Source organism: Bos indicus x Bos taurus, chromosome 17, assembly GCF_003369695.1.
Source record: "Bos indicus x Bos taurus breed Angus x Brahman F1 hybrid chromosome 17, Bos_hybrid_MaternalHap_v2.0, whole genome shotgun sequence".
Taxonomy (NCBI): Eukaryota; Metazoa; Chordata; class Mammalia; order Artiodactyla; family Bovidae; genus Bos; species Bos indicus x Bos taurus.
In genome coordinates, this window is record NC_040092.1 from 3,240,996 (window position 1) to 3,265,564 (window position 24,569).

At 54.9% G+C, this 24,569-nt stretch overlaps 1 protein-coding gene across 3 annotated transcripts in view; it reads right to left on the reverse strand.

Annotated features, from left to right (window-relative positions):
• The window catches only part of OSBP2 (oxysterol binding protein 2), a 123,918-nt gene that overhangs the window by 25,467 nt on the left and 73,882 nt on the right, over positions 1-24,569 (reverse strand). For all 3 annotated transcript variants that reach the window (XM_027566295.1, XM_027566293.1, XM_027566296.1), the window contains one exon: positions 64-320. In XM_027566295.1, coding sequence (XP_027422096.1) covers positions 64-320 — 257 coding nt within the window. The remainder of the gene's footprint in view (positions 1-63; positions 321-24,569) is intronic.

A 24,569-nucleotide genomic window follows, 5' to 3' on the forward strand; every position in this document is an offset into this window, starting at 1 on the left:
GAGGGGCAGCCCGGACCACCCACTGGGGAGCGAGCGGCCCCTCCCGCGGGCCCGGGCACTCACATTGATCATCGCATTGGACGTGATGCGGAAGAGGGTGGCCCGCTCGTTGACTGCCTTCAGCTTCTCGCTGCTCTCAGCTGGGATCCGGAGGCCGTCCAGCTCGTTCAGGGAGCGCTGCAGCGCCACGCCGTGCTTGGCCACGAGCTCATTGCATGTGCTGAGGTCGTCCAGCTTCAGCGAGAGGCTCTTGATGGTGCTGTGGAGCTCGCTCTTGTCGGCTGGGGAGGGGGTCCCGTCCTCGTCGTCCCCAGAGTCATCTGTGGAGAGACGCGGCGTGGTTCTCAGGGACCAGCGCACACTGAGGCCCCCGGGGTGGGGGGGGGGGTGATGCCAGGACGGAGGGGCAGGTAGAGCTGCCCGGGAGAGCGAGCGGGTGAGGGCGGGGTGTCCCGCAGCCCCCTGGTGGGTGGGATGGAGAGAGGAACCAGCTTGAATGACAGGGCCCGGCTGAGCTCTGCGGGGTACAGGCAGGGGTGGGCAGCTCCCATCCCAGACCCGCAGAGGCCCCGAGTCACAGGCTGGGCCCAGCGGACCCCGCTTCCCCCGACTCCCCGCACCTCACCTCCCTGTCCGCTCTCCGCCCGCCTCCCAGCAGCACCTAGCCGCCCACTCCCTGCAGACACAGTGCTGCTCGTGCCCCTGGGCTTGCCCTCTGTGTCCCTGGCATGACGTCGGCCCACCTTCAGCGCCCCCCGGGACGCCCCCCAGGCCACAGTCACAGCCCCTCCCTGCTGCTGCAGGGCTCCTCCAAGGAGCAAGGCCACACTCGCCTGTGGGCTCTTCTGCGTGGAGACACTGGCCGTGGCCTCTCAACGGCCTTGTCAGGCAAGGACTGTACCGTCCCCGGGGGACAGACAGACAACGGGGCTCGGGGAGGTGAAGTCCGGCCCCGTACTCCCCCCGCCCCCTCAACCGCGGGCTAGTCTATCTGCCTCCAGAGCAGCCCCCTCACGCCGGGCTGCAGGGGTCCCTGGCTCACTCCCCTCCTGCCACCCCCTCACCTCTCATGGGGCCCCAGGTGCCCTCGGCGCCCTGTCCTGGGAGTCTGGGGTACCTTGGAGCCTGGCCCCCGGCCGGCCCAGCCTGCATTCGAGGGGGCCTCTGTGGTGAGTGGGGCAGGGTGGACGGCTGGCCCGGGCCCTGCAGCTGCTTCGATACCAGCCTGTGAGTGCCCAGGGTTTCTAAGATGCCTTGTTTCAGAAATAATCAGCAAGAAACTTATATATATATATTTTTTTGATGACGAAAATCTGTAACCCAAGATACAGATTTTTGAAAAAAGTACACAGCATGAGGAACAGACTTCCTTCCATGGCAGGCAGGGTGCGTGGGGGCGGCCATGGCTGAGTCACCGCTGCGCACACCCTGAGCTGGGGGCAGTGCCTGGCCAGCCGAGGAGGGCCCCCCCAGCAAGGAGGCGGTGGGGGGGCAGCCGGGCCAGGGACAGGGCTCACCCCACCCATCCAGCCCCACGGCAGCCCTGAAGCAACCCGGCGTCTGGAGACCACACGTGCCGGGCCAGGTCCTGACCCCTCGCCTGACCAGCGAGAACGCTGAGCCGCAAGGTGGCTGGCAGACAGCGACGGTTCCCACTCTGCAGGCCTGAAAACGCAGCTCCTGACACTGAATCGCGGGTTTAGGGCCCTGCCGCTAGGGGGCAGAGGTGGATCTGAACCCCGGTGGTCTGCACGGAGGCGGTTCCTCCTCCTGGATCACCTGAGAAAGGCTCAAATGGCTGGGACGTATCTGGGTGCCGGGCCCTGGGTAAGGCGCTGCCTTGGTGAGTGCACGCTGATGACCTGATGAGGTGGGTCTGGGGGTCAGGAGGTGCTCTGAGATTGCCCAGGGCCACAGTCGTGGATTCTGCAGCCTCCAGGCCTGCCAGCTTCAGAGCCGGGGCTCTGAGTTACAACGCCACCTCCTCTCGCTTCCCGGGTTCACCATGTCTAATAAGCAGAACGGCCACTGATCGGTCAGCGTGGCTGCTGCTGGGCACCGGGAAGGGCATGGGGCGGGGGAACCCTGGCTGTGGTCAGCTGGAATGTGAGCCCCTGTACTCCAAGCAAGAACTGACTGCCCAAACTCTGAGCATCATCCTGCAGGGCGGCCAGGAGTTGGGGTGGGGGGCAGGTCATTGCACCTCAGCAAGCAGCTCTGGGGTCCAGGTCAGGTCCAGCTGCCCGGGACACAGGGAGCTGCTTGCTCTGCTCCTGGGGCGCTGGCTGGGTGTCTGGGGCGGGATGGGAAGGCACTAGGTCAGCAACTGCTGAGCAGCACAGTCTGCCCTGTGGGGAGGGGCAGCCAGTGCCTCCCAGAGAGACAGTGAGGGCACGAGGAGGGAGGGGGAGGGGAGTGAACGGACGACTGATCTTGGGTGCGTCCCAGGAGGCCTGCACAGAGGCGGCAGTCACACACAGGAGGGCAGGGTCGGGAGAAGGGGCACAGAGCTGCAAGCTGGAGCAGGGAAAGGGCACGCTGAGGAGCCTGGGCCTCCATCCTGTGGCCAAACGGACTGTGTGGGCATTTGAGCAGATGTCCACGTTAAAGAGGAGGCTCTGGTGGCGGAGTGCAGGGAGGAGCTGAACGAGGAAGGGGACCCTGGCCCCCAAATGGTGCACTCTGGCCATGTCGAGTCCCAGGTCTCAGTTCAGGGGTCTCTGCAAGCAGCAAATCCACGCTGGACACACAGATAAAGCTCATCAGAGATGCAAATGAGACGACTCGATGTGACCGTGCTCAGGCTGGCAGAAAGGACAGGTGGCATTAACTCCACTCACACTTTCTGAAAAATGGACCGGCAGATCCCCTCACGTGCATGAACAGGGCAGCTTGCTTTGCGCCCCCCACCTGAGAAGGGAGCTCTGCTGGCGGGCATGTCATCCGGGGAAGGAAGACGCTCGTGTGCAGTGGCTTAGGCTGCGGTTCTCGAGCAGGTGGCCTTGGGGGCTCTCAGGCTTTTCTGACCCCACATGTCCTCTGTGTCCCCACTTCCACTGGGACTAAAACTCGGGGACAATGAGCTTGTGAGAGGAACAAAGTAACCGCCCACATCTCAGCAACACGGCAGACACTGAACTATCCGTAGACTCAAAACCCTACAGAAATGCTACAACTGCGAGAGCAGCAGCGCCTGAATTCCAGGGCCACGTCGAAGCCACGCTCCCAGCTACAAGGGAGCCCTGGCTGGTGGCAGTGCCCACGTGAAGGCCAGGACTCGGCACAGCACAGCCTTGGGGAGGGCCTGCCAGACTGTGCTGGGGGCGAGAAAATGAAGGGGTCAGAGAGCAGAGGCTTGGCCCAAGGGGGCTGAACGGAGTGTCTGTGCTGGAGGAAGGACGGGAGAGCTGGGGGGGATGGCGAGGAGGAGGCCGGGGCAGGAGGAAGCAGCTCTGCCTGCCCGGCCTCCTGCCTCCTTCCCCCCGGCCTGGCCGCCTCTGTGCTGAACCCCTGCTGCCTGCCCGCCTGCCTGCCTGCACGCTGCTGCTCCTGGGGCTTCTGGCATTCAGATCAAACCTGCACACAGGACTTCCCTGGTGGTCCAGTGGTTAAGAATCCACCTACCGATGCAGGGGACACGTGTTCAATCCCTGGTCCAGGAAGATTCCCCGTGCTGCGGGACAGCTAAGCCCATGAACCACAACTGCTGAGCCTTGCTGCTTCGCAACAAGAGAAGCCACAAGACTGAACACCGCAACTGGAGAGTAGCCCCCACTCGCTGCAACCAGAGAAAGCCCGTGTGTGGCAACGAAGACCCAGCATGGCTAAAAATAATTAAAAATAAGAATATTAAAACAAACTTGACAGAAAAGCAACTAAGCAGGAGCCCAGCGAGCTGCTCCACCAGCCGCAAAGGCCACGACTCCTGAGAGCCGACACTGGCCTGCAGGTGGGGAGGCCAGGTCTGCCCTTCCTCCCCACGGAACTCCAGGCCAATGCGCTGGCACCTTCTAAGAACGACGTTCCTCAGCCAGGGATGCCCGGAGCCTCCCTGGCTCAAGTGACAACAGCAAGCGGCAGCTCCCGGCTGTGGAGCTTGGGAAGAGCCCCCAGTCTGGCCCACGAGCCGGGGAGTGGGGCTGGAGGGGTGGTCAGGGAACGATGCTGGCGGCTCTGGGATGGCGGGACCATGTGCCGCAACAGCCCGTGGCATCAAGGGCTCCAGCCTGTTCTCCCGACACCACCATTTCTAGAAAAGCACCAACTCCCAAAATACCCATTGGATTTCACTGGCTAAATGCAAAAACGAATCCTCCTTTTTTTGCTAGAAGAGAATAAATCCATGACATTGAGGTTACTGATGCGTTCCCAAGGCAGCCGTCGCAACTTCTCCATCCACCCCAACCGGGCCAGCAGAGCATGGCAGTCCACAGCCAGTGCAGGAGTTTCCAACCCTTGGGGGCTACCCTGGGTTGGCTGGTGTGCCCCCCCAAATTCATGTCCTTCCTGGATCTTCAGAATGTGACCACAGGACTTCCCTGGTGGCACAGTCGATAGGAGTCCACCTGCCAATGCAGGGGACGCGGGTTTGATCCCACATGCCACGGAGCAACTAAGCCTGTCGTCCACAACCCACCGAGCCGAGAGCCGCAACTGCTGAAACCCGGGCGCCTAGAGCCTGTGCTTCCCACACGAGAAGCCGCCCGATGAGAAGCTGCAACTGGAGAGCAGCCCCGCTCACCCCAACTGGAGAAAGCCTGCGATGAAGACCCACTGTGATCAAAAGTAAGTAAAAATTTAAAAAGAATGTGACCTTATTTGGGTTGCTGCAGCTGCCATTAGTTAAGATGATACCGGAGTAGGGCCGGTCCTTGATCTGCCATGACGGATCTTACCGTAAGAGGCAAAGAGGCAGAACACACACGGCTGATGGAGACTGGAGTGAAGCACTTACGAGCCGAGGGCTGCCGGCAGCACCAGCAGCGGGGACAGGCCTGGACACACTCTCCCTGGGCCACCAGGGAAGAGCCCCGCCCACACCTTGATTTTGGACTTGCGGGCTCCAGAGCCGTGAGAAGGTAAAATTGCGTGGTGTGAAGCCATGGGTTTGTGGAGACTTGTTACTGCAGCCCTGGGAAATGGTTCCTGCGGCTTCAAGTGGCACAGACTTAATTTCCTACAGCCGTGGAGGGCAGAGGCCCTAAGTGCGGGCTTGCCGCGAGGCTGCGCTCCGCTGAAGGCTCCTGGGGAGGGCGTGTCCTCCTTTTTCTGGCTTGTAGAGGCCGCTCCCATTCCTTGGCTCGTGGCCCCTTCCTCCATCCTCAGAGTCAGGAGACCGGCATCTTCCAATCTCCTGACTCTGACCCTCCTGCCTCCCTCTCACAAGGACTCAGTGATTACCCCAGGTTATCCAGGTGGGTCCTGCGTAACCTCCCCAGCTCAGGGTCCTCAACTTAACCCCATGGCCACAATCCCTCTGCCACGGACGGTAACACATTCACAGGTTCTGGGAATCAGGACACAGACACGTTGGGGGCTGGCACTCAGCCACCACACCGAGGAGCAGCATGCAGAGGCCTCACAGGCCCCTTCGAGCTCCCGCCAGCCTGGCACACACAGCTCTCCCTGACCACTTGGGGGTCTCCTAAAGCCTCCACTGGCCGGCTGTGACTGAAGAGCCCCCGGGCACCACCCGGACCAGGGCTGCTGGAACCCTTTCACCTGGAACTCCTGGGAAGGAGAGGGTTGCCACGGAAACAGCCAGCAGAGCAGAGCAGAGCCAGGTGGGCTATTTTTAGAACTTTTTTTTTGCCCATCTTTGAGGAAAATGGATCAAGTTTCTGGGTGGGCAAGCCCTGTCAGGGGGCAGTGCAGGCTGGGCTGGAAGGTGCGGGAGGGGCACGGTGGGGACGTGGAGTCGGGCGCCCCGCGGCCGCCCCGTTTTGCACTGTTTCTCGCTTGTTTCTCAACCTGGCTTTGCCCTCACCTGCCCGCAAGCACCTCCAAGTCCAGCACTGGGTGAAGAGGACCGTCTCCCCTCCACCACTGTGGCTGGAGATGAGGAAGAGTTGCCCTGAACCTACCAGCTCGCTCCCCAGTGCTCGGCCAGGACCTGCCTCCATGATGGGAGGAACACCTGAAAACGTGAGAAGAAGGTGGGGGCTTCTCGGAGGTCAAGGCTCAATCCTTGCTAGGCAGGTACCAGGTCACAGACCAGGCAGGGGCCCAGAGTGGGCAGGACCATCAGGGAAGCCCTGTCCCGCTCCCCAAGGAGGCGACCCACAGCCGTTCGGGGTGGGCCGCCAAGGCAGGTGGAGACCAGCAGACAGTCAAGGAGAGCCACTGGCTGGCGAGGGAAGGCCGGGGGGCAGGACCCGGGCTGAGCGCTCCCCTGGCCGGCCCCCTGCCACTCCACAGAAGACAGGGTGGGAGGCCTTGGGAGGAGGGCGCTGCCTTGCAGGTGCGCCCTGTGGGAGGCTGGCACGGCGACACCACGGAGGAGGAGGGGGCTGCCCCAGGGCGGGGTAGCAGGCGCACTAGGCCGCAGGTGGGGCGACCAGAGCCTGGAGGACACGCACCCCTGAGGTGCAGCCTCCAAGGCAGGCCAGGGGCCTCCGTGCCAGGCGGTGAGGTAAGGGGACCAGCCCAGATGTGACCAGCGCCACCGAGGGCCCCTGGGAACGGGGCTGCCCCTCCACCAGGACACTGTCGGTCCTTCCTGACTGGGGAACCCAGAAGGAAAGCAGGGCTGTCTTCCCAAGGCAGAGTCTGTGGGTCACTAGTCCTGCAGGGGGCTCTGCAGAAAAAGGAAACAATGATTAAAAAAAAAACTTTCAAAAACAGAGTGAATAATGTCCCTTCCCCCGAAGCAGATAGGTGACCAAAAGCTCCGAGAAGCTCAGCCTTGAGGACCCTGGAGGGCATGTCAGGATCTGATAGAAACATCAGGTAACAAGAATAAATCGCGAAGCCCTGGCAGGCAGGGGGAAGGCGCAAGCCGGAGCGCAGGCGTCGGGTGGCCTGTCTCCCTTCCTCCCTCTGGCGGTCGGCATGGTGTGCCGAGGGCGGCTCCCTCTGCAGTGGGGTGCAGGGGTGGCCCCCTGACCAGGACAGCTGTCGACGAGGCTGAGTGGGCCACCAGGGGTGGGCGCCCCGGGCTTTGCTCCACTTCCACCGGAGACGTGGGGGCACAAACCGCACCCCACAAACATGAATCTGGAGGCCGTCACCAGCATGACTCTGCTCTCCCCACGGAAAAACACCCCCTGGGGAACCTGCCCTGGCTGAAGAGGCCAGCGGAAGGCTGGGCAGAAATCTCAAGACAGCAAAGAAACACTCTCCCTTTCCTCTCCCTGGAGGGGCTGGGGTCCAGGGTCAGAGCCGTGAGCCACGACGACGAGTGAAAGAAATCCGGGCACCAGAGACGCCCACCGACCCGGCGCCTCCCTCCTCACAGCGCCCAGGACCCGGGGCCACGCACCGTCCTCAGGGTCGGCTCTGGCCGCAGGGCCCCTCTCCGGGGAGGCGAACACTGGTGCAGAGATGGAGCACAGAAATAGACGCGCAGTTCCAACTGCGGCATCTGCTGCGACGCTGAAGGCAACCTGCCAGCCACAGCCCCTGCCCGCTGGCAGAGCGCCCAGCCCAGCGCGCCTCCCCCCTAGCCAGGAGCCCACGGGTCTCCTGAAGGAACAGGGGTGTGCTGCCGGGGCTGCTGTTCCATGGCCCCCCCACCACCACCCTTGCCAGGCCTCTGGACTCACTCACCTGCCTTGTCCTGGTCTGCGGCTCGCCCAGGGTCCCAAGGGGCAGAGGTGGGCTGCCCCTCAGCCAACCTGAGGCAGGGGCAGAAGAGCACGACTCCACGCCGGCCGGGTGTGGGCGGAGACACCGCAGCCCACCCCCTGGCGTGTGAGCCCTTGTTAAGGGGCACGGACGCTCCCCTCCCTCTGACCTGCTGATGTTGGGAGCCAACCCACCTGCGTCTCAGCACGCGGACCCTCCCCGAGGTGCCAGGCCCGCCCAGACAACAGTCAGCCTTGATGGGGGGGGAGCTGCTGCGCTCCCCCAGCCTCCACCACAGGCCCCCAAACTCCACCCCACCGACCGCTTGGCCCCTGGCTCACAGAAAGCCTGGCAGGCCCACCCTCCTTGGGAAGGGCCTCAGTATTTTTGGAAAAGTGTCTCCAGGAGGTTTTACACTGTGGCCGGGTGAGAACTGTGAGGCCTCCCCAGCTGTGTTGCCTTGATGCTCTCTGTCCCCCGCACCCCAGCTCGGGTGTTGCCCCCTGCCAGCTCTGCAGACAGCCAGCAGGGCTGAGGGGCTCCCATGGACCCCGGGCGTCTGGCTCTGGGGGCTCCATATTTCCGGGGCCCTATGCTGCCTTCTGAGTAACCAAAGAAGATGAAAGTTCTATCATCTTGGCAGCTCAGGAGATCACACAGAATTTCCACGCTGGAATCCAGCCTTTGTCCACAGAGCCCAAAGGCAGCTTGGGTGTCGGGGTCTCGCCTCTGCTCCGAGGCCTTTTCTCCACGGCAGCATCACCAGTTAGCAGCCGCCTGGGTCCCATCGCACCATCAGCTGCGACCCCCATGGACCGGGGCTGTGCTGGGGACGCCAGGATGGCTTCTTTCTGCCCCCGTCAGCCCAACCCCCCTCCCGTTCCTCCCCGCCAGGCAAGGGCACCCACCCCTCCGCTGCCTGTTGTGGGACCAGCGACCCCAGAACAATCAGAGCGTTCTGGGATGGATAACAAGGAGCTCCACCTGTGGGAGTGTTTGGTTTTAGCTCAGCACCCACACCGGTCTCGAGTTCAGAGGTCTGCGGCTGCACGAGAAGCCCCTGAGCTGGGTGCGGTACAGCTGAGCCGTCACGGGAGCCACCAGCTTACATTTCCCTGGCCTGACGACGGCCACGGCTGCTTATCCTCGGAAAAAATCAGACTTCCACGAGACCACATGAGAGAACTTTCCATGCAGGGCTGTGTCTGGGCCTCAGTGACAGAGAGTGACTGAGGCGGGGGGCTCATCACCTCGGAGCCAAGGGGCCCCAGGCGGCAGAGGCAGCCTCGTGTCTCTGATGGCAACCCCGGGAGAGGAAACCTGGCGGAATGTGTTCAGAGTGAGGCCAAGAGAAAGCAGCAGGGGTGGGGTGTGTTTGGAGGCTGTCCGGCTCCTCCAAAGGCCCTTTTATTCCTCTCCTTGTTCTGGGTCCCCATCCATGCAGCTGGGAGCCTGGCCAGGCCGTGTGTTCGCATGCCTCTGAACATTCCTCCCGGAGGACATGAGGGACAGTGGACAATCCTCGTCATGACCCACCGTCCTGGGGAGCTCCGACCCACAACTGACCGGGGAGGCTGGGGACAGGGGTCGGCGCGGCCGGGGAAGGCATTCCTGTGCCTGGACGACATTGAGGCTTCCCAGTACCCAGTCTAGCCTCTGCTGTCTCCTATGTCCCCAGGTCACTAGGGAGACTGCCGGGCCAGCGGGGCCTTAGCTCAGGTGTTGGTTTGGCCACCAGTAGGCTGTGTGACTTTGAGCAGGTCTCTACCTTCTCTGGGCCCGAGTTTGCTCCTGAGAGGAGGGGTCTACCGGGCAGACCCACACTGCTCCGGGGGAAAGGCTCACTGCTACGGTTAATACAGAAGTTAACGCAGATGTGCACGTGCACTCGATCCTGGGGGCGCCTGGGAGGGGGAAGAGAAGGGGGAGGAAACGGCCCTGTGACCAAGCAAGCAGCCCCACCCCACCCCAGTTTGCTGAAGAAGCCCTGGGAGCCAGGCCACCGTGAGACGGGGCAGAACGATGATTGCGAGAGTAACTGCATCCCAGCAGAGCAGGCAGAGCCCAGATCTACCACCTGGGAGTCAGAACTGGGGCTCAGACCCAGAGCCGGGGGAAGGAGACGGGGCGGGGGGAGAGGCTCAAGGGAACCGGACCCCAGCCCCAGCCCTCAGCACGGTTCCCTCCCCATCGCCTCCCCACCTGCTGGACTAGGAGGGCGGGCAGCCACCCCACAGCTCAGAGGGCCCTACCAGCAGGACCCCTGCAGACACCACCACGGGCAGGGGCTTCCAAGGCTTGGCTGGGGAAAAGCCACTTGAGCCGTGATGGCTAAGGAGGAAAATCAATCTGAAAACAGACCCCGGAAAAGTCCACATTCGGGAAGGAAGCTGGGCCAAAAATGAACGAGGCGGGACTTCGCTGGCCCTTTGCTCCCGAGAACAGGGGTCAAGGCTTGTGACCACGGACGTCCGATGCACCCGGACTCCGCCCTCCTGCTCGCCCAGCCTCGGTCGGAAAACAGTTCCTACAGGGCCAGGGAGCATCGTTCTCAGGGTCTTGGCTGTTATATTTCTCACTGTAAATCAAGAGGTCGGCTTTCTGCTTTCTAGAAGAAACGGAAATTGGAAATTCCAACTTGTAATAGTATTTGTGAAGACGCTGAAAGTGACTGTCCCTAAAAACTGCAGGGGGTGACCAGGAGCTGGTGCCCAGGGGCAATATGGCCATGGGGAACCGTGGGGAGGGGCACGTGGTGGAAGCGACAGCCTCCGTGGGGCCCGGGAGGGGAGAGGCAGCAGAGACGGGGAAGAGGGGGCGTGGAGGGAAGAACCCCGTCTCATAGAGGAGGGCCACCCGGCCGCCTGGGGCCGTGCTGGCGGGCACCCTGCCCCAGTCCTGGGGACCCCTCCTCAAGAGCTGGTCCCGAGCCCCCGGGGAGGCGCCTGAGCCTGAGCTGAGGTCCTCTGAGCCTGTCTGGGGGCTTCCCCTCAACTGCAGAGCCCAGGGAGTTCTCACTGAGGCGGCGGGACTGAGGGAGAAACCTGGACGTACTGAAGGAAAGATACACACAGCGCTTGCGGGCGTCGGAAGACAGTCTCGCACGGTCTGACACCCCATGGCCAGGCGGGCTTGAATTACAACCCCTAGCTCTGTAGAGACCCAACATCTTTGGGCCAAGTTTCCACCCGAGACCCATCTCCAATTGGCTCCACAGTGGCCTAGGTGGGGGGGCTCCCCTTAAATAGGTCAACTTTCTGCAGTCCTGGTCCCAGGCCCACCTGGGCAGGAAGGGGAGGGACTGATGGAACAGGTTGGTGGGGGGTTCTGGGGGGCTGTGCGGAGGGGTTTTTCAAGGCCACTTTGGACTGGAGGACCACGGGGCCATGGGCTGGCTGTGTGCACAAAAGGCCCCTTTCCTGGAGCTGGCAAGGCCAGGGCAGAGACCCAGGCAACGACAGAGGCTCCCTGCCTGCTGACAGCACACAGTCAGCCTGAAGTTTGCGCAGCCTCCCGGCCCGGGTCTCGCCACACCCCGGGGCTGTGGGCTCCACTTCCGGCGCCCTTCAGTGCCAGGGGCGCTGCAGAGGTCCTGCCCCCGCCACCCAGTGGGCAGCTTGACTCCGGGATCTGGATGCTGGGGCCCTGAAAGCAGACGTGCCGGGGCGACGGGCACGTGAGCCAGAAGACAAGGAAGGAGCGGCTTCCTTAGAGAGCAGGGAGAAAGGACCCTGGCACTTTATAGTTCATGAAAACGTCCTTCAAAAGTAGAGGTGGAATAAAGATGTGTTCGGATAAATAAAACCTGAGAGAACTTGTGGTTCGCTGCTCTACAGTAAACGTGAAAGTAAGTTCGTCAAGCCGAGAGGAAGTGATACCAAATGGCAACTCAGATCCACACAGAGGAGCGAAGAGGGCTAGAAATGACGGCGGGCAGGACCCTGCAGGGTCTCTCGGGTACAAACGCCCCTCTGAGTCTGGCTTGTAGGAAGAAGGCTTTAGTCCCCCCGGGTTCTGAAGAGCAGGCACAAGCAGTTACTAGTCAGGGAGGAGGCGGGATGCAGAACGAAGGAAAAGCGGTGAAGGGAGGAAAGCGATGACACAACTCAGCATAAACCGAAGTCCCAGTTCCTCCACGAGGCATTCACACGACAATCAGACACGCGTCTTTGGACTCTCTGCAGGATGGTGACCCTCACGCAGGTGGAGGATGCAGACTACGCTGAGCACAGGCACACAGGCCCCAGGCTGGTCGGAACCAGAAGGCTGACGATTCTGATTCCGGAAACGTTCCCCTGTTACCACCCACCAGTCAGAAGAAGGTCACGCACCCTATAGACCTCACCCCAAATGTCGCCTTTAAATTCAAACTGTCCCTGAAAGCCATCGGAGTTTGGGTCCTTTGAGCAGGAACCTTCTCCTTGCTTGGCGCCCTGCAAATGAGCACTGAACTTCCCTTTGCCACAGACTGGTGTCAGCAGATAGGCTTTGCTCAGAGGACCCAAGTCCGGTTCGGTAACAGAAAAGATAAATGTGTGAGTGAACGTAACGGAGGCTGGTTTTCCTCCCTTTTAAATTTTGTTTAAAGGTAACTCATATAGCAAGTTAAAAAAGTGTGTTGTATCTTCAAAAGTAAAGCAGGATGCAGCAGAAAGAGGGGGAGGGACCATGGAAGTATATTGTTGTTAAGGGTCTTACAGCTGAAATGGTATATGATTTGAAGGAAGACTGTAATAAGTCAAAGATGCCTAATGTAAACCCTACAGCAACCACTGAAAAGAGAGATATACAGTTATGAGCCAATAAAGGGGAAAAATGAATACTAAAAATATCACAGATGGCAGGAAAAGAGAAAAAAAGAACAAAACAGATGAGACCAAACAAGCAGCAAAAGAGTAGATATAAACCCAAACACATCAAGAATTGTTGTTGTTTAGTTGTTAAGTCGTGTCTGACTTTTGTAACTCCATGGACTGTAGCCTGTCAGACTCCTCTGTCCATGGGATCCTCCAGGCAAGAATACTGGAGTGGGTTGCCATTTCCTCCTCCATGGGATCTTCCTGACCCAGGGATCGAACCCGAGTCTCCTGCATTGCAGGCAGATTCTTTACCACTGCGCCACCTGGGCTTCTCATATCAATAATTACATTAAATTAAAATGTTCTCAACATTCTAAAAGTCAGAGCCTTTATCAGACTGGATTAAAAAGCAAGACCCATTATAGGCTATCTTCAATAAAACCCCTTTAAATATTAGAGCATAGATAAAATAACCAACCACATGCTTTCTACAAGAAACACACTTTAAATATAAAGACATTGATGGGTTTCACTTTTAAGTAAAATACGAGGAAAGGAAACACCAGGCATATGGCAATTACAAGAAAGCTGAATGACCTTAATAACATCTCAAAAGAGGCTTTAGGATAGAGATAAAGAGGAAAGTTCCATAATGACAAAAGAAGTCAATTCATTATGAAGACAATCTCCTGGTTGGGCGTGCACTTCCTAAGAGTCTGAAAGTAGATGAAGCAAAACCAGAAGTGAAATCTGCAGTTATAGAGATTTCAATACCACTCTCTCAGCAATTGCAGGAAGGTACAGACAGAAGAGAGATTTGGAAGATGTGAATCCTCAAGTATCCTCTATCCATCAACTTGAGTTAAGTGACGTTTATAGCACACCACACCCTGCAATGGTAGAATACCCATTTTTTTCCAACAATATGTGAAGTTTTCACCAAGACAGAGCAGTGCTGGGCCGTAAATCAGATCTCAAATTTAAAGTGATAAGACGTATGTTCTGTGGCTACTACAGAAGTAAATTAGAAAGCAATAACAAAAATAAACCTGGAAAATACCCTAATATATGAAAATTAAATCACACACTTCTAAATGACTAATGGGTGAAATAAAAACCACAAGGAAAATTAGATAATATTTGTAATTGAATGATAAAGAAAGTACAACATATCAAAATGTTAGGTAGTTAGAACAGGGAAAAGGAGTCCAGAATGGCGCTTGCTAAAAGATAAGGAAGATAAAAGATAAGGAAGAGGTAGGGTTAGCCCGAGAAGATAGAACAAAGGAAGGTCCAAGGACCGGAGTGAGGACCTCAGGTAAAACAAACAGCACTCCTGGCTGGCCCAATTTACACAGGACAGGCCCAGGGGGGAAAAAGCATATAAAAAGAGGAGCCAAAGGGCTCGCTCTCTCTCTCTCCCCCCCCCACCCCGCCCCAGCTTTGGATCGACATGCCCTCACTCCTTGAAGATGGGTTTTCCTGCTATCTTCTACATAAAATAGAGCTGTAACACTGAGCTGTAACACTGATTTGTCTAAGAGTTATAACACATTCTGTCCAAGACCCTAGAGCTGTGACACGCCGAGGGGGCTTTAATGTCCATCACTCCAAATCTTTGTAGCGAGACAAAACCGAGGAGCATACACTCGCCTGAGAAAATTTATGGGATGCAGCCAAAGCAGTGCTTGGATGAAAATGCATAGCTTGAACAGCTTCTTACAAAAAAGAAGGGAGGTTTAAAATGAGTGATCTAAGCTTCCACATTAAGAAAACTTCCCTGGTGGTCCAGCGGCTAAGACTCGATGCTCCCAATGCAGCGGGCCCGGGGTTCAATCCCTTTTCAGAGAACTAGATCCCACACGCCACAGCTACGAGTCGGCATGCCACAACGAGAATGATCCCGCATGCCACAGCAAGGATCAGAGATCCCCAGTGCTGCGATTAAGACCTGGCACAGCCAAATAAATAAACGTTTCTTAAAAATAAAATGTGATACAAATGGACTTACCCACAAAACAGAAACAGACTCACAGACATAGAAAATAAACGTACGATTACTAAAAGGGGAAGGGGGTGGGGAGGACACGTTAGGAGTTTGAGGTTAGCAGATACACACCGCTATACATAAAACAAACAACGAGCTCCTACTCTGTAACAGGGAACCGTATTCAACCTCTTGTAATAATCCATAATGGAAAAGAATATTTCGGTGTGTGTATGTGTGTAACTGAATCCCTGTACTGTACATGAGAAAGTAACATAACACTGTACTAATAAATCAAATGTACTTTTTTTTTTTTTTTTTTTTAAAAAGGAGCTCAGCTGACAGATTCGACTAAACATTTAAGGAAAAAATAATACAGGTTCTACACAAACTCTGTAAGAAAATTAGAGGAGGGAACACTTCCCAATTCACTTTATGATGCCAGTATTACTTGATAACAGAACCAGACAAGGACATTACAAAAAAAAAACCAAACAACAACAAAAACTGCAGCCCAGTAATATCCTTCATGAACAGAAACAAAAATCCTCAGAAAGATATCAACAAATATAATCCAGCAATACATAAGAAGGGTAATACACCTTCATTAAGTGAAGTTTGTCCCAGAAAAGCAAGGTTGGTTCAACACTTAAATATCAATCAATGAAAGACAACCCAATTAACAATGGAATTTGAATAGACATTCCTCCAAAGAAGATATACAGATGGTCAATAAACACATGAAAAAATATGACGCAGCTGCTCTGGAAGACTGCTGCTGCTAAGTCGCTTCAGTCATGTCTGACTCTGTGCGACCCCATAGACAGCAGCCCACGAGGTTCCCCCGTCCCTGGGATTCTCCAGGCAAGAACACTGGAGTGGGTTGCCATTTCCTTCTCCGCTCTGGAAGACAGTTCGGCAGTAATAACCCAGCAATCCCATCCTGGGTATCCACCCAAGAAAAATGAAAACTTTGTCCACGTGAAAACTTACACACGAATGTTCACAGCACAGCAGATTCCTAGTGGCCCCAACTTGAAACAACCCAAATGTCCGTCAACTGATGAATGGATAAAAGTGGTATATCCATGCAGTGGAATACTTATTTGACAACTTTTAAGGAATAAAATGTCAACCCTAAAGGAAATCAACCCTGAATATTCATTGGAAGGACAGCTGCTCAAGCTGAAACTTCAATACTATGGCCACCTGATGTGAAGAGCCAATTCACTGGAAAAGATCCTGATGCTAGGAAAGATTGAGGGCAGAAGGGAAGAGGGTGGCAGAGGATGAGATGGTGAGACAGCATCACCAACTCAATGGACATGAGTTTTAAGCAAACTCCAGGTGACTGAAGGACAGAGGAGTCTGGTGTGCTGCAGTGCATGGGGTCACAAAGAGTCGGGCAGAACTGAACACACACACACACACACACACACACACACACACACACACACACACACACACACGTGCTGTAACATCTGAGAACTTGTTAGAAATGCAAATCTTCAGGCCCTATCCCAGACCTTCCAAACCAGAAGAATCTGGGGGTGGTGCCAAGGGCCAAAATATAAGAAGCCAATATAACTCATCATTTTTACAGACTGCAAGAAAAATATTCAACAAAATTCAACATCCATTCATTATAAAATCTCTCAGCAAACTAGGACTGAAAAGGAAATTTCTGCAACATTATAAGAGACGGGCAGGGACTTCCCTGCCGGTCCAGTGGCTAAGACTCTGCACTCCCAATGCAGGGTGCCCAGGTCTGACCCCTGGACAGGGAAGTAGATCGCACACGCCCCAACTAAAAGGAGAAAGAAAGATTCCGCACACCGCAACGAAGACCAAACATCCCGTGTGCCACAACTAAGACCCAGAGCAGCCAAATAACACACAAATATTAAATCATCTTTTAGAAGATCTGCAAAAAACTTATATAATGTACATCAAAATGTTTGTATGTTTGTGGGCTTGCGCATTTTTATTTCCTCATGTTTTGCTGTATTTTTCCGTTATTCTATAGATGTGAGTCAGGCCTGATTCTTATCCTTTACGTGCTCACATTCCCCAGGGAGCCCTAACACTGGAGCCCACGTTGGAAGAGAGGCACGCTTCACCTTCAGACTCCTTGTGCCTCAACCAAGGACCGCACTGAGTGCTTCGGTTCCACGAGGCTGTTCCGAGGACCGTCTCAACTGGACAGCTGGGTGCCACCGAGGCGTGGTGATGAGCTCCAGATGTTAGGAGCTGGGCTTGGTGCCACCGAGGCATCTGGTGACGAGCTCCAGATGTTAGGAGCTGGGCTTGGTGCCACCGAGGCATGGTGACGAGCTCCAGATGTTAGGAGCTGGGCTCTACCGGTCACTCCAATATGGCCCGGGATGTCACCTCTCCAGTTTCAGCTTTCTTATATGTAAAATGGTAAGAACTGAACAGCACACACCCTGAGATAAGCTGGGGGACTTGAACTACAAGATGTCAAAATGTCTTTATTAAGTACTTAAGGCAGGGTGATACCAGCACATGAGGGGGAAAAAAAAAACAACTGACCTGGGAAATGTTCATGGCAATTCAAGGCTATTATTCGTCATTGCCAAAAAAGGAGAACCAACTCGGCTACAACAGCAAGTGTTGCAGAGGACGATAAAGGGCATCCATCTACTGCCAGCGGAGGGTAAAAATAATACTGGGCTGGCCAAAAAGTTTGTTTGTGTTTTTCATAAGATGATACGGAAAAACCCAAATGAATTTTGGGGCCAACCCAATATAACCACTTTGGGAAATGACGTGGCATTATTTTTCAAAGCTCGTCATTCACATATTACACAACCAGAAATGGCCCTCGTGGGTATACCCTTGACAAACTTCTGTACACGTGTGCCTGGAGATGTGTACCATAATGTTGTCCGCAGCAATGCTCATTTTGCTAAGCATCAGAAACATATCCCATGTCCATCAACAGAAGTGGCGTGAACGAACTGTGAAGGAGTCAGCATTTCCCCTCCTGGGTATTTATCCAAGAGAGATGAAAGCAAATGTCAGCAGAAAGCCTTGCATGAAAACGTCCAGAGCAGCTTTGTCTGAAACAGCCCCCAAACTGAAAAGAGGTCAAGTGGCCATCAGCGGGAGAATGCATCAACTATGCTGCATTCATACAGTAAAACAAGTACTAAGCATGAAAAAGCAAACTTATGATTGTGTGACAGCACGGATGAACCTCAAAAACATTAAGCTGAGGACTTGCCAGGTGGTCCAGTGGCTAAGACTGAGTTCCCAAAGCAGGGGGCACAGGTTCAATTCCTGGTTGGGGAACTAAGATCCTGTATCCTGCATGCCGCATGCCATGGCCAAGAGAAAGAATAGATAAATACATTTTAGTTTTTTTAAAAAAGAATGAGATGCCATTCCTAACTCTCAGCAGGTTGTGTGTATGTGTGTGGGTGCTCAGTCGTGTCCAATTCTATGCGCCCCCATGAACTGTACCCCGCCAGGCTCCTCTGTCCATGGGATTCTCCAGGCAGGAATACTGGAGTGGATAGCCATTTCCTCCTCCAGGGAATCTCCCCAACCCAGGGATCGAACCTGCGTCTCTTATATCTCCTGCACTGGCAGGTGGATTCTTTACCACTAGCGCCACCTGAGAAGCCCCAGCAGGTTTCAAAATGCTATTGAATGCTGATGTGGGTGTGTGGCAAGATTAGCTCTGGGTTTGAATATTTATTAAGGTTGTTGTTCAGTAATTGAGTCGTGTCCAACTCTTTGCCACCTCATGGACTGTAGCATGCCAGGCTTCCCTGTCCTTCCCTATCTCCCAGAGTTTGTTCAACTCATGTCCTTTGAGTCAGTGATGCCATCCAACCATCTCATCCTCTGCTGCCCTCTTCTCCTTTTGCCTTCAATCTTTCCCAGCATCAATATCTTTTCCAATCAGTGGGCTCTCTGCATCAGGTGGCCAACATGTTGGAACTTCAGCTTCAGCTACAGTCCTTCCAATGAATATTCAGGGTTGATTTCCTTTAGGATTGACTGGCTTGATCTCCTTGCTGTCCAAGGGACTCTCAAGTGTCTTTTCCAGCACCACAGTGCAAAAGCAGCAATTCTTTGGTGCTCAGCCTCTGTTATGGTCCAACTCTCACAGCCACACATGACTTCTGGGAAAACCATAGCTTTGACCACTGGACCTTTGTAGGCAAAGTGATGTCTGCTTTTTAACACACTATCTAGGCTTGTCATAGCTTTCCTTCCAAGGAGCAGGCATCTTAATTTCATGGCTGCAGTTACCATCCACAGTGATTTTGGAGCCCAAGAAAATAAAGTCTGTGACTGTTTCCACTTTATCCCCTTCTGTTTGCCATGAAGTGATAGACCAGACGCCATGATCTTAGTTTTTTGAAAGTTGAACTTAGATTTTTGAATGTTTACGCCAGCTTTTTCACTCTCCTCTTTCACCCACATCAAGAGGCTCTTTAGCTCTTCGCTTTCTGCCATTAGAGTGATGTCATCTGTATATCTGCGGCTGTTGATATTTCTCCCTGCAATCTTGATTCCAGCTTGAGATTCATCCAGGCCAGCATTTCATATGACGTACTTCGTATAGAAGTTAAATAAGCAGGGTGAAAATATACAGCCTTGACGTATTTCTTTCCCAATTTCGAACCAGTCCATTGTTCCAGACTCCATGTCTGGTTCTAATTGTTGCTTCTTGACCTGCATACAGGTTTCTCAGAATACAGGTAAGGTAGTCTAGTATTTCCATCTCTAAGAATTTTCCACAGTTTTCTGTGATCCACACAAAGGCTTTTGTGTAGTCAATGAAGCAGATATTTTTCTGGAATTCTCTTGCTTTCTCTATGATCCAATGAGTGTTGACAGTTTGATCTCTGGTTCCTCTGCCTTTTCTAAACCCAGCTTGAACATCTGGAAGTTCTTGGCTCGTGTACTGTTGAAGCCTAGCTTGAAGGATTTTGAGCATTACCTTGCTAGGATGTGAAATGAGCACAAATTTGCAATAGTTTGAACATTCTCTGGCATTGCTAATTCTTTGAGACTAGAATGAAAACTGACCTTTTCCAGTCCTGTGGCCGCTGCTGAGTTTTCCAAATTTGCTGACATATTGAGTGCAGCACTTTAACAGCAACATCCTTTAGGATTTGAAATAGCTCAGCTGGAATTCCATCACCTCCACTAGCTTTGTTCATAGTAATGCTGTTGTGAAAGTCAAAGTTGCTCAGTTGGTCTGACTCTTTGTGACCCCATGGACTATACAGTTCATGGAATTCTCCAGGCCAGAACACTGGAGTGGGTAGCCAACTTCAGTTGGCAATATCTTCCCAACCCAGGGATCGAACCCAGGTCTCCTGCATTACAGGCAGATTCTTTACCAGCTGAGCCACAAGGTGAGCTCAAGAATACTGGAGCGGGTAGCCTATCCCTTCTCCAGGGGATCTTCCCGACCCAGGAATCGAACCAGGGTCTCCTGCAATGCAGGCAGATTCTTTACCAACTGAGCTATCAGGGAAGCCCATATCAGGAAGTAATGCTGTTATTGGGGGTTATTTCTATGCAATGGAATTATAGGCACTTTTAATTTTCTTCTAAATGCTTTACTAAATTTTCTACAACGAACTGAATTATCTTTGCAATCTGGAAAAAAATGTCAAAAATTATTTTAACCACCAAATGGCAATCATCCCACTCCACTCTGACAGTCGGGGATTCTGTGGCTACATGGTTTTCCTTTGTGTGGATAAGTGAACACTTCTCAGCCCAGTGTGAGAACTCTCACATTGACACCTTCCTGATTCAATCTTTGAAAAATATGGAAAAACCCCCACAAGTATAAGGCTGCATTTCCCATGAGAGTAAGAGCTAAACCAAGCCAGAAAGCTCCAAACTCTATGCAGTTCATGGGGAGAAACTCCTGGAGTGATGCTCCGGCTGCTGCAGCCAGCCTAGATCCCATCCCCCGAGGAATGCCACTTCCCAGAGGACACGTAGGGTCATCGCCCTCCTGCTATGGAGGCCCAGAGTCCCCTGCAGAGTTAACACCTGCCGAGGAACCAAGGCTGTTTAGAAGAGCCTGGGGACTGAGATCTGGGGGAGAGATCGGCATCTCTGATTACAGCAAGTGCGACCAGCCTCCCTGATGACCCACAGTTATCCGCAGCCACTGGGATTACCAACTTCTCACTATTTAAGTAGCAGCTCCTCCTAGCCCCAGGCTGGCAAGGAGAAGGCTTGGGGTGGGGCGGGGGAGGGAGACGTGGGTGAGGCCCAAGTGAAAGCTCCAGGTGGAGAAACAGCACAACATGTTAAAACATCCCGGATGGTGAGCTGGCCAAAGAGGCAAAGACGAGCCAAGGGCCAGCTCTCCACCAGGAAGAGCCGCCGGGGGTCAGGGCGAGGTGAAAGTGGGCACAGAAATGGCCACAGAGAGAAGGACAACTATCTCCAGGGCTGAGGAGATGGGGACGGGGTGGGTGGGTGCGTGGCTAGCGTCGCTCAGGAGCAGGGGCTGCAGGCGGCCACAAGCGGCCCCACGTCAGAAGCCCATCCATGCCTGGATCTGTGTCTGAAGAGACCCTTGGTGGCTTCAGCCCAGTCAAGCAAGCCACTTCCAAACTCTGTCCACTTCCAGCCACGTGACTCCACAGCACGGGGCAGCGTAGCTGTCACAGGCGTGTGACCTGTGCAGTCACTCCAAGGCCCCCACCCAGAAGGCTCCCTCCCTCTTTTTAATGCGTAGCTGTCTCTGTCTTGAAACCTAATACTCTTTGAACAAGGGGCTCATAGGCTACACAGCAGAGCCTGCTAGAGGAAGACTGGGTCCAGGGGCCGCGCCTCTGAACCCCACCTGCTGAACAAAGTCAAGCAGTGTCAGGGTCTCCAGAAGTCCTGTCTGGTTTGTCCGACATAAACCAACAAGATTTTCGACGCTTCCCTTCGGGTTTCTACACAAGGGCAGGAGAAGATTTGGCTGAGGAGCCACATGGGGTAAAAACAAATAATAACCAAACTTGGAGGGGGGGTGAAATTCATCTTTCTTTGTTTAGTCTGCTAAGTCACTTCAGTCGTGTCCGACTCTGTGCGACCCCATAGACGGCAGCCCACCAGGCTCCCCCGTCCCTGGGATTCTCCAGGCAAGAACGCTGGAGTGGGCTGCCATTTCCTTCTCCAAAGCATGAAAGTGAAAAGTGAAAGTGAAGCCGCTCAGTCGTGTCCGACCCTCATCGACCCCATGGGCTGCAGCCTACCAGGCTCCTCCATCCATGGGATTTTCCAGGCAAGAGTACTGGAGTGGGGTGCCATTGCCTTCTCCGTTTGTTTAGTCAGTTGCAAGTTAAAAGCCTAACAGCACAATTTTATGCCTGGTCAAAACACACTCGCAGAAAACAACGAACGCAGGAGAAGGAGAAGCAGATCTTCACACACAGCCCTGAGAGCATCACGGACCAGAACCCTCTGGCCAAGGGCGATGGGGTGCCAGATGGAAGCAGTCACACCCCTTGACTCAGCGACTGCACTCTTGGGAGTGTGTCCCAGGATAAAACAGCAGAGAAAAATTTCACATGCTGCAAAGACGCTCAGGCGGCAGTCTGGCTCTGGAGACGACCAGGGAAGGGGAACGTCTAACAGAAGGAAAAGGCGTTCCGCAGCCATTCAGCGGATGCACATTAGGCCTGTGATAATATAAGAAATTGCTTATGATGTATAACCATGAGACAATGGTGATGTTTTTGTATCAAAACACTAATACAAAGACCTGAAAACAGCAGCATGAGGGGTGATGAAGATATGGAGACACCATGATCTTAAACATCTGATACTGCTGCCTTCATGGTAAATTACCCTTAGTGAGTGAGTCAAAGTGGCTCAGTTGTGTCCGACTCTTTGCCACCCCATGGACTATACAGTCCATAGAATTCTCCAGGCCAGAATACTGGAGTGGGTACCCTTTCCCTTCTCCAGGGAATCTTCCCAACCCAGGGATTGAACCCAGGTCTCCTGCATTGCAGGCAGATTGTTTACCAGCTGAGCCACCAGGGAAGCTCAAATAACCCTTAAAAATACTGAATGTACAGGGTGCAGAGGACTGGCCCAGATGAAACTCAGTCTGACCATGAACAAAGCGTGTGTGTGTGTGTGTGTGTGTGTGTGTGTGTGTGTGTGTGTTGGGGACAGGGCTGGGGCGGGGATGTCATCAGTCAGGTAGAGCGGTTGCCAAATGGTTAATGAGCTGGTAAGAGTCAAGCTCCAGGGGCCCCATCCTGTACAAACTGCACTGCTTCTAAAAACATCCCGGGTGGAGGGGTGCACCCGGGGCTTGGCCGGCTCTCATTTCTAGCCTCCCCAGAAAAACATGTACCTTTGACCAGCTCCCACAAGGACCACAAGGACTTGGGGACCGCCAGGCCAGCACGCGGAGGGCTGCCGGGGGTGGGGGCAGGTCCATCTCCAGCCTCGCCACCCCGCCCAGGCTGAGCAGCTACTATTCCTGAAGATGTGCATCAGGCGTAACAGCACACACGTCAGAGGGAAACGGGACATAAAAAGAAATTTGTCTTTGGCAGCCCGAGGCCCGTAACTTCATCTTTATTCATATTGCTCATCTATTTGATCAGACGCTGCTGCCGGCCAGTCTGAGCTCACTGGTTTTACAGGAAGACTGGGTGTTGGGGTGGGGGGTGGGGCTGGCTCGTGTCCGTAGCGGTGGGTGCTGGGAGCTGTAGGACACCCCGGATGAGGTCAGGGGAAGATGAACCCAGAGCTGACCTCTCAGCCCCGGGTAGAAGGCGCCTGGGGCTCAAGCCTGACCGCACACAGCCAGTCTCAGGCTGCCCCTCTCTCCACAGTGGCTTGGAGGCCCCTCCCCACCCAGCTTCCCGGGACCACTCCAAGCCTGGCTCCCACTTTGACCTCCTCCAGTCCCCATGTGGGGTCACCTGGCTTGGCACTTGGGGAGTTCATCCACTCTCTCTTTGCCTGGAGGTGACAGAGGGCACTGTGTCATCCTCTGGACCAGCCAGACGTTGCTCCTGATCTGCATTTATATGAACAGGGCTGTTGCGTGTGGTTGAGCAGGTCGCGCACTGCACAGCTGCAGGAGGCACCACTCGCCAGACACGGGGAGCTTTCTATTATAACACGCATCCAGCAAATTAGAAAAAATATCATTGCTCTGACAAACCAGAATATGACAACAAGTCAGAATATGACAACAGTCTCAGGACACGTGGGAGCAAGGAATCTTGAGGAAGGGGTGCCTCTTCCTAGAGATGGGCGCTGAGTGGGTCATCGTAGCCCTGCACGTCCAGCCATGAACGCGAAATGAACCAGCTCCCCAGAAAGAGCTCATCACCCCTGTGTCTGTGAGGTCACCGATGACAACAGAACCGCGGCTGGGGCAGCCCGGGACCTGTCACGGCCTTGTCACCTCACGCTGCCAGTCCCCTCCTTGCTGTCAGCCTGCTGGGTCTGACAAGGGGTAGCTCGAGTGCCTGGCTGGGTCCAGTTCTCTGCTGCCCCCGAAGTAGAGATCGTGACCCTCTTCCCTCCAGAGCCCTCAGGACCCGGCACACCCTTCCCCACCCTGCCTCTCCTCCCCTCCCCCTGCCCTTAGCGCCCTGCCAGCCTGCCCCCCAACACAGTGCCACCCGCAGGCTGTTCCCTCACCTGGGACAACCCTGCACGCAGCCCACCCCTTAGCTACCTGCCCACAGAGGGCCCTCCATGCCGGTGCCCTGCCCACCTCTCTGCCCCTTGGAGCCCAAGGACCACTGTGCCCTCAGGCTGTGTGAACACGCTCAGACCTCTTCTCCACGGCATCTGGGTACCTCCCATGCCCCGAGTTTGGCCAGCCAGAGCTGTTCCCCGCCACCTGTCCCTTCCCAGCAGGGACCCGGATGTGCAGGGGGAGAAGGACGCTGGCTGGCCCGGCACCCCCGGCCCCTCGGGATTCAACTCCGGTCACCCGGATGTGGACACCACAGGTCCTA